The sequence below is a fragment of the Bufo bufo genome, chromosome 8 (assembly GCF_905171765.1).
Source record: "Bufo bufo chromosome 8, aBufBuf1.1, whole genome shotgun sequence".
Lineage (NCBI taxonomy): Eukaryota > Metazoa > Chordata > Amphibia > Anura > Bufonidae > Bufo > Bufo bufo.
The window spans coordinates 210,502,961-210,513,332 of NC_053396.1; the positions used below are offsets into that span (position 1 = coordinate 210,502,961).

General features: G+C 43.5%; 1 protein-coding gene across 1 annotated transcript in view; it reads left to right on the forward strand.

Moving 5' to 3' along the window:
• Positions 1–3,241, forward strand: part of LOC120977907 (butyrophilin subfamily 1 member A1-like) — a 32,635-nt gene extending 29,394 nt beyond the window's left edge. Inside the window, exons 7-9 of the mRNA XM_040406066.1 lie at positions 414–440; positions 1,695–2,384; positions 2,416–3,241. Coding sequence (XP_040262000.1) covers positions 414–440; positions 1,695–2,284 — 617 coding nt within the window. The 3' untranslated portion in view covers positions 2,285–2,384; positions 2,416–3,241. The remainder of the gene's footprint in view (positions 1–413; positions 441–1,694; positions 2,385–2,415) is intronic.
• Positions 3,242–10,372: the final 7,131 nt, after the last annotated feature.

Below are 10,372 nucleotides of genomic sequence, written 5' to 3' on the forward strand. Positions count from 1 at the left end.
GTTTCGGCTGGACAAGAACAGTTGCATGCAACAGTTTTTTTGTCCTGCCGACAGCCAGCTATTGTGCCGGATCAGGCAGCCATATCTGCTTGACGGAGATGTGAACGAGACCTTATGGGCTGCAACATAATGTTCGGCATTTATCAATCCACCAGTCTAGAAATCTCCAGGGCAGACTTCTGCCTCGGTGACGTTACGAGCTCCTGGCCAGCAGCGTTATCATTAATTATTCCCACAAACTGTTTACTTCCAATGTGACCTTGTCAATATATTGATCATGCAACACTTCGAGGATCCAACACTAAGTGAATGTAAAATGTCAGCACTCAGCCACTAGTCATGTAGTCAATGTACGTAGAAGACTCTGGAATGATGTTCTTACAGTCGTTTTTGTCTTCATGTTTTATCCTTAGAATGGAGAACAATATCCACCAGGAAAGGTAGGAGAACATTCTCTGCTTTTGGAATTTTCCTACATTTTTTGTTACTTTTTTTTTATCTGAATAGGTTTTACTCCATCAAAAATAGTTAATGTCCTTATTATCTAATGACAGGTTTACATAGGGTCGGACTATCCCAACCAGAATGTAAAGCTACCCATACACATAAGATAAAAGTTGTCCAAAATAAACAACCATCTTTGGAAAATTTAACACAATTGTTTGCAGTGGCTGATGTCAGACTTCTGTCTCTCGAAAATGTGATCCAGCAAGTTGGAAAAGTACGAGTGAATGTCTTGATTGTGTGAATTTTGGCCAAATTTTTTAAACTGACTCTCCAGTTGGCCAGTTAAGGCTACTTTCACAACAGCGTTTCCACCAGTGAGCCAGGGCTCTAAAACTATAATGGGCTTCAAAAGTTCAGCAGAAGACATCTCCATTTTGTAAGGTACATTGGAGTAGACCACAATTTGGTTGCAGTTAACAGTAGATGTATTCACGTTCTTTATAGTTGGAGGTTGGTTCATCAGATTTGTTTCTTCGGTGAGATTAAATTACCCCAGTCTGATATTCATTTTACCTGTCGATCTGCTTCAACTAGGGATGTCAACAAATTTATTTTTCAAGAAAATACAACTGAATTGTCACAACTCGGTCCATCCACAGGAATTGTCCATTTTTCTAAACCATTTTTTAAACTGATTATAGATAAGATGAGTTCAGTATGGCCATCCAACTTTGGCCCTCACCCTATTTGTTATAGACATAAGCTGCTTTAATGCATGGACATTAGAGCTTTATCAAGGTGAACAATTTAAGCACTGTGAATAGTTATTTGGATCCAAAGGTGCCTTGACAATGGAACAGAGGAGACATCTTAGAAAGAGGAAGCAAATAATATCTTTTTATTTTCTTAGGCTGGTCATGAACATCCAGTTGCAGCCCACCGTATACATGCACGATTGACCTGGTTGAGCGTGCATCTGTTCTTGATGGGGGTCACAGTCTAACACCTCTGACCATGGCTTATCTCCAGTGAGATCATCTGCCATTGAGGAAGAGTCAGGATACTGCCATACACTTTAGATGGTCAGCTGGTTCCTGCCGGAATCAGAAGGTTCGGCCACCATTTATCTAATGTGCATGGCCAGCCTTATGTTCATTCAGGTTGCCCCATAACTAAATTATATCTATAAGAACATATTTGCAAATTGTTCTAAAGAGAAATATTTTGTAACTCTTCTAACTTTGCAGAATCCATTTTGTTTGATCCACTCACCGCTTACCATGGTCTCATGGTCTCTCCGGATGGTCGCCACATCTCATCTAGTGAAAATGCTCAAGACGTTCCCCAAAACGATGCAAGGTTTGACACGGAGCCCTGTGTACTTGGTCAAACCTCATTCCAGCATGGCACTCACTACTGGGAGACAGAGATCAGTGAGAACAATGGAAGGTTTTGGGCTATTGGGGTGGCTATCGAAACAGTGAGGAGGACAGGAGGGCAACGAGAGTGTCCAGAAGCTGGGATATGGGCTATCAGAGGAACACCAGAAGGTTACTATGCACTTTCTACACCTCCTGAGACTATTATTCTACGTTCTCACTCATCAAGGCCATGTGGACCTGGTTTACTGAATGGCCAAGGAATACATGGACCTAGACGACTACAGAGAGTTGGAACACTTCTAGACTATGAGAGAGGGAAGGTTTCATTTTATGATGTGGACACTTATGAGCCCCTCTACATCTTTGAAGAGAGATTTTCCCACCCTGTCTATCCATTTTATTATGTCGGTCCAGGAATCTCTTTTTCACTTTTGAATGAGAGTCCAAGGATCTAAGGTGAGTCTGCGCTGGTCTTAAATCTAGTGGTGGCAGCACCCTCAATGGCCAAGGTCTACAGGCCAAAGCTTTGTCTCAGTGACACAGATTGTGAAAAAGATTTTGGGCCATACCAAGTGAAAATGAAACAAACAGGGAATACATAATCGGTGCTCACTCAATATTGTGTGTTCTTATCTGCTGAGTCAACATACACAGCAGAGCAGTGACATAAGGTTTCAGCAAGCTGAGATAAGGATCATTTTTACCAGGTTCAACAATTGTGAATGGAAAACGATCATTCCCGAACATTGTTCAATATAAACATGCAAACACCTAGCAGGGGATGTGGTGCCGACAATATGCAAACTGAATGCAGGATGAAGGATCGTAGTAACGATCGTTCATCCCCCATTCTCTGAGTATCGAGCTGTGAAACACTTGCATTAGATAATTGTTTGTACTGTGCATTACTCCTAATATAATTTCATAATTTCCTGCACCACTATATTATTCCCTGGAAACGCTCCAGCAGGTTCTTAAAGGGGTTATGCCATGGTTGATGTAAAGAATGAAAATCAGACATCACATAGGACATGACAGTCTTTTCTTTACAAAGCTAGAACCAGCCCTGTGCCTCACATGGAACCAGCGATCGCCCTATTCATTGCTCCAATTGCTCTGCTAGATTTATTTCAGACTGGCAGCTCAGGGGACGAGTCCCAACTCAGGGGTGTGTCATATCTGCTGTAGCAGTTACAGGCCAAGAGCTACAGCAGATATGACACACCCCTGAGTTGGGACTCGTCCCCTGAGCTGCCAGCCTGAAATAAATCTAGCAGAGCAATTGGAGCAATGAATAGGGCGATCGCTGGTTCCATGGCTTCCAATGGCTTTTAACAGGACATATGGCTGGTGGCAATTGAAGATTTAAACTGAACGTGTGCGGTGGACAAATAATAAGGAAAAGAACAACCAGCAGGTGGCACTATACAGATAGATTTCATTGAATAACTCAGTGCCTATACAAAATTTTTAATTACAATAGTATTCAGATCCAGGTGCTGGTTTGAAAATGTTTTAATTTTTTTAAAAACATTTTTGTGGCACAGCTCCTTTAACCTGCTCTGCTCTTTAACGCACAAGACAAAGAAATCTTCCAAATAGGAATTCCAAGTGTGTGTAGAAGACAAACTTCTGAGCAAATATCGATCTTGAGCGATGAGTGACAGGCATCCGCGAGGCTCCACCAGTGACTCCTGATTGATCATTTCTGATTGTTATTGATCTTTCCAGACAGATTATAATTGGAGCGTTTCGGGTGAAAGCTCGGGGTGTAGATCTACCCTGTGCAATCCATGGATACAATTATGACCGTGATAAAGTGCGCTAAGGGAAGGGGGTTTCTGTATGTTCCTGTTCATACAGGGTGTTTTTGACCTTTATTACCTTAGGCGAAAATAAATGAGGGAAACAGTACTAACAAAATACAGAAAAAGGAACAAAATACGAAATAGGCAAAAAAAAAAAAAAAGTAGGTCCAGTGGTGTTGTAGTGACCAAAATTAGAAAAACACTAGGTATAAGCTCTGTTACGCCTAATACACGGTTTGAGGGGATGGAGCATGGCTTCTGTCTGCTATATGTTATAACCCCATTGTCATGCTCCACCGCCTCGGTTTCTTGCACTACGCATAAGGCCTCTTTCACACGACCGTATGGCTTTTTCAGTATTTTGCTGTCCGTTTTTCACGGATCCGTTGTTCCTTTTTTTTTTTTTTTTTCGTTGTGTTTCCGTTTCTGTTCCGTTTTTCCGTATGGCATATAAAGTATACAGTAATTACATAGAAAAAACTTCAATGGATGGTTCCGCAAAAACAGAACGGATATGGAAGACATAGGGAGTACATTCCGTATGTGTTCCGGTTTTTTTTTGCTGACCCATTGACTTGAATAGAGCCACGGAATGTGATTTGCGGGCAATAATAGGACATGTTCTATCTTTCAATGGAACGGAAAAAACGGAAATACGGAAATGGAATGCATACGGAGTACATTCAGTTTTTTTTGGCGTAACCATTGAAATTAATTGTCCCGTATACGGAAAGCAAAAAACGGTTGCGTGAAAGAGGCCTAACTCTGTTTTGCGCAGTGTGTTCCTTTAAGTCAACATCTGGCAAGTTGATATACGGTAGATATACAAATAAAAAATGCATCTTGTAAAAACATTTTCATTTTTTCAATAAAATTTTGTTACATTCATGATTGCATGTTTTTTCCTTTTCCTTTATAACTTTTTATTCATTAATTAGTACACGTAAATATATCAAATATGTCCCCTTTCCCTGACTCTGTAAATGACCACAAAACTTCTAAGTGATAAAATAAGTCCATCCAGAATAATAAATGCAAAAAATAAATAAATAAATATATATATAAAATGGAAGGAGATGCAGCTGCAGTTTCCTGCCCTGTGTCTGTGAGTTGGGAGACATCTGATTTTCTCAGATTGCTGACTACTGATATTGATACTTTGGAGAGAGTTCAGAGAAGAGCTACTAAACTGGTACATGGATTGCAGGATAAAACTTACCAGGAAAGATTAAAGGACCTTAACATGTATAGCTTGGAAGAAAGACGAGACAGAGGGGATATGATAGAAACTGCTAAATACATAAAGGGAATCAACTCGGTAAAGGAGGAGAGAATATTTAAAAGAAGAAAAACTGCTACAAGAGGACATAGCTTTAAAGGTTTAAAAGTAATATCAGGAAGTATTACTTTACTGAGAGAGTAGTGGATGCATGGAATAGCCTTCCTGCAGAAGTGGTAGCTGCAAATACAGTGAAGGGGTTTAAGCATGCATGGGATAGGCATAAGGCCATCCTTCATATAAGATAGGGCCGGGGGCTATCCATAGTACTCAGTATATTGGGCAGACTAGATGGGCCAAATGGTTCTTATCTGCCGACACATTCTATGTTTCTATGTTTCTATACAGGTAAAGCATCCTGCCAAGAAGAGGAAAACGTGAGGAAGAACCCAAAAAAACATGAAAGAACACAAACAAGATCTGCTCCATTACTAGTGTCTGATGGGGTTTCCCACTCGTGGACCTCATTGTTATGTTATAATCATCCAGTGGGCCCAGAGACTAAGCGGGTTCCCAAGATTCCTGTTTGGCATTACCTTAAGGCATCCTGCACACGAACGTATGCGCCCCGTTGCCGTATTGCGGACCCGCAATACACGGGTGCAGTTCCGTGGGCATTCCGCATCACGGATGCGGACCCATTCACTTCAGAATGATGCAGAACAGAAGCACGGAACCCTGCGGAAGCACTACGGAGTGCTTCCTTGGGGTTTCGTTCCCGTACTTCTGTTCCGCAAAAAGATAGAACATGTCCTATCTTTTTGCGGAACGGCCAGATCGTGGACCCATCAAAGTGAATGGGTCCACGATCCGCTGCGGCTGCCCCACGGACAGTGTTCGTGCATTGTGGCCCGCATTTTTCGGGCCGCAGCACGACCACGGGGCGCACACTTTTGTGTGCAGGAGGCCTAAAGGGCATCTAGATGGAATCTTGATAATATTTTTTTTTTACTGATTTTGCAGATTATTAAAGGGAGTCTGTCACCTCCATATGGCCGTATACAGCGCTTACATTGTCCTATAGCACACCTATACATGAATGTAATGGTACCTGTGTTATTTTCTTTAGACTTGCAGAAGCTGGAAAAACGAAGTTTAATTCATATGCAAATGAGCACTCGAAAGTGCCCAGGGGCGGCGTTCAGTGTGTAGGTGCCCAGGGGCGGCGTTCAGTGTGTAGGTGCCCAGGGGCGGCGTTCAGTGTGTAGGTGCCCAGGCAGCTCTGCCTTTTTTCATGGTTTCCCCGCCCCAGCCTCTGCCTATGCACGCCCTCCTATTCCCTTGCGTCATCCTTCGGTATGGCCGAGATCCTGCGCCTGTGCACTGCCTCGCCGGGCCAGAGCGCACTGTGTTGCCCGTTGTAGGCACGGCATCGCTTTAACTACTGCGCATGCGCCGGCAAACGCCACATTGTCGCCGGCGCATGCGCAGTAGTCAAAGCAATGCCGTGCCAACAATGGGCATCGCAGTGTGCATGCCCCGAACCGACGAGGCAGTGCGCAGGCACGGGATCTCGGCCGGTCCGAAGGATGACACAAGGGAATAGGAGGGCGGGCAGAGGCTGGGGCGGAGAAAAAAGGACAAGGATAGGACGTTGCTATTGAAGTGAAGAAGAAAATGGCAGCACGCACACAGCTGAGATCCGTGTTTTGCGGAACGCAAAGCACATACGGTTGTGATCAGTGCATAACTTGTTCTAACCAGAATACTGGGAGTCATAGAATTTAACTCTTCACCGTCTCTCGCCTATAACTTCACTTGCAGAGGCAGCCATCAGTATGTACCGCCATATACTTTTTGTGACATGGACTTTACCTCCCACAAGAAGCGGGATTCTGCAGTCACAGAGGCCGTGCAGATGATGCCTGTACAATACACCCTTCTGAATGTACAAGGGAAGTCCTCAGGACCTGCCGCTGTTCTCAAAATCCCATTCCATAGCCAAGCAGAGCGCTCAGGTCAACCTTCTGTAAATTGGGGCCGTGCTTGTATGAGGCACTCAATAATTAGCTTAAAAGTACGATGCCAGAGAAGGGTCAACATCCAGCAGCAAAACCACTGACCCATCCGAAGCCCCAAGAAACTGTGAATGAAGCAAGAAGCTCAAGGAGCAGTACAAGATTATCCATGGAGTTCTTCCACCACCATGAGGATGAATAGCGTCACTGCATGTTCCTGTTCTGTACTGATCGCAGTAAGGCCTCATACACATTGCAGGATTTTGCATCAGTATTTGAAAAGGCAGAACCAGGAGTGGGTTCATTATACGTCTGAATTCTGTTGTGTGAAAGAGGGGTACAACGAGACTCCAAAATTCACAAGGCCACATTCACAGCACCGTCACAATGTGATCACATTACTGCGCACTAGAAAATCCAAGGCTGACGCATTTTCAGTCACAGACTTCAATGTAATTCTTGTCCGACTGCTTCTCGTTTGCATCACGACATCAATATATTTTTTTTCTTTTGTATAATGTCTTTCCAAATCCTAAATCACAGGTAAAGCGTGGCCTAAGGCTAGGGCTACATGGTGGGTACAAAAAGGGTACAACTACATTACGCGCAAAATTCATGTCGCAATGATTGTCAATGGTGTCACACTGAAACATGCGGCGACCGACGCAACAGTAGCGCAAAAATCCAACTTGGATGGATTTTTTATGACTGTAGTGTCACAGCATGTCTCAATGCAAAACCGTTGACTATCATTATAAAAAATGCAGCGCGACTTTTCTGCCACAAGAAGTCATGCGACACAAGTCGCCGTGTAGCCTAAAAGTTATGCAACATCAACACACCAGGAGGGGGCACGAGATGAAGCTGAAGTGTAACTCTTACCATTAAAGGGGCGATTCAGATAAAATGCTGAGCTTATTAGGCTGCATTCACATGACCTGTAGAATCTTTGGGGATCATTTACAACCTTTGGCGCAGATTGCAGAATAAAGGTTATTTGCGCTGCAATCTGCAACTCTTCCCCGCTCACGCCAGGTCTAAAAAACGTAGGCGTAGAAAATGTAGGCCTGCAAGGAAGCTGGCTTACATTTAGACCGGCACTGGATACGCCAAAGTTGTGTCGAGGCCGGCGCCTCTACATTACCTAGACGAATACACTGACCGTGCAGGGGCTTATTAAGGCCAGCGTCTAAAACTCCAGTCTTAGTAAATGACCCCCTTTATGTTTGGTTTGCATTGTTCGGCCAAGTCATCAATTTTCTGCTAGAGCTCTGGCACATGCATGGCATTGTCATCTCCCCCCAACTCACTGTGTAAAAGTAGCCTTCAGTATTACAGCATGGGTGATGTGTCTGTCCAGGACCTGCTGGTCACGTATCCTACTTCATCCACATTGTGGTCAGTCATTAGGAAAATGAATCCTTCCTTTTCAAGATTTGTAAGCCAAGACAGAGCCCAGTGACGGAGTGAAGATCTGCTGAGCATGCCACATAACAGCTTACATAGGGTTAGAGCCGGTATACAAGCAGCTGACCCTCCACAGGCCGAGAAAAGCAGCTGAAGCCAAAACGAGCAGGACTCTCCCTAAGTTAGGAAGGTTAAATGCAGCAATATATGAAACTGGTTATGTGTGAGGATACTGAAGAATGAGGACAACGTTAATCAGTGCCCCACAGTGACTGACATTTCTCATTCTCACATTAGTTAAATGGTCTCTAACTAGTTCCCACAAATCAATACTAGAGGGAAAATGCCTTCTTCTCCAGTTATCAGCTCTCCCATCCTTCCTAAATTAAAGGGGTTCTTGGGATTTTCACACTGACGGCCTATCCTTGGGGGGAAGCGAGTTGAATGGGACTGAGCTGCACCTCAGCCGTTGCGACTGATGAACATGACATCACAAGGCCTAAGCGCTGCGGCCTCTTCATACTGCTGATCAGCGGGGTGGTCGGACCTCATCAATCTCACATTGACAGCCTATCCTGACGATAGGTCATCAATATGAAAATCCAAGAAAACTCTTTCTGAATTCTGTGATAAATTCATCTTGTGAAAACCAGGACAGGCTGCCGGCTCACTGAAGGATCAGATTACATAGCTCCATAGAATTCTATGGAGAAAGGAGGAAATACAGAGTGAGAGATGCAGAGACAGACAGGATTCAGCATCCAATGGTGTTTATCTCAGCACAAGCGCTTCATTAACATTCATGCTGCTCTATAGGTGGATATAGGAGTTATAGAGCAGAATCTCCTGTCTCCGTATGTACAGTACAGACCAAAAGTTTGGACACACCTTCTCATTCAAAGAGTTTTCTTTATTTTCATGACTATGAAAATTGTAGATTCACACTGAAGGCATCAAAACTATGAATTAACACATGTGGAATTATATACATAACAAACAAGTGTGAAACAACTGAAAATATGTCATATTCTAGGTTCTTCAAAGTAGCCACCTTTTGCTTTGATTACTGCTTTGCACACTCTTGGCATTCTCTTGATGAGCTTCAAGAGGTAGTCCCCTGAAATGGTTTTCACTTCACAGGTGTGCCCTGTCAGGTTTAATAAGTGGGATTTCTTGCCTTATAAATGGGGTTGGGACCATCAGTTGCGTTGAGGAGAAGTCAGGTGGATACACAGCTGATAGTCCTACTGAATAGACTGTTGGAATTTGTATTATGGCAAGAAAAAAGCAGCTAAGTAAAGAAAAACGAGTGGCCATCATTACTTTAAGAAATGAAGGTCAGTCAGTCAGCCGAAAAATTGGGAAAACTTTGAAAGTAAGGGCTATTTGACCATGAAGGAGAGTGATGGGGTGCTGCGCCAGATGACCTGGCCTCCACAGTCACCGGACCTGAACCCAATCGAGATGGTTTGGGGTGAGCTGGACCGCAGAGTGAAGGCAAAAGGGCCAACAAGTGCTAAGCATCTCTGGGAACTCCTTCAAGACTGTTGGAAGACCATTTCAGGGGACTACCTCTTGAAGCTCATCAAGAGAATGCCAAGAGTGTGCAAAGCAGTAATCAAAGCAAAAGGTGGCTACTTTGAAGAACCTAGAATATGACATATTTTCAGTTGTTTCACACTTGTTTGTTTATGTATATAATTCCACATGTGTTAATTCATAGTTTTGATGCCTTCATAATCATGAAAATAAAGAAAACTCTTTGAATGAGAAGGTGTGTCCAAACTTTTGGTCTGTACTGTATGTGTCTCCATGGTTACTCACTGTGCGTGTTAGGCTACTTTCACACTTGCCTGATCCGGCAGGGTTCAGCAAAAACACTTCTGTTACTGATAATACAACCATCTGCATCAATTATGAACACCTTTGAAATCAATAGGTGACGGATCCGTTTTCTATTGCGTCAGATTGCGTCAGAGAAAACGGATCCGTCCCCATTGACTTGCATTGTGGGGCTTGACGGATCAGTCTTGCTCCGCATCCCAGGACGGAAAGAAAACGAGAGAAGGCAACCAAACAGAACGGAATGCA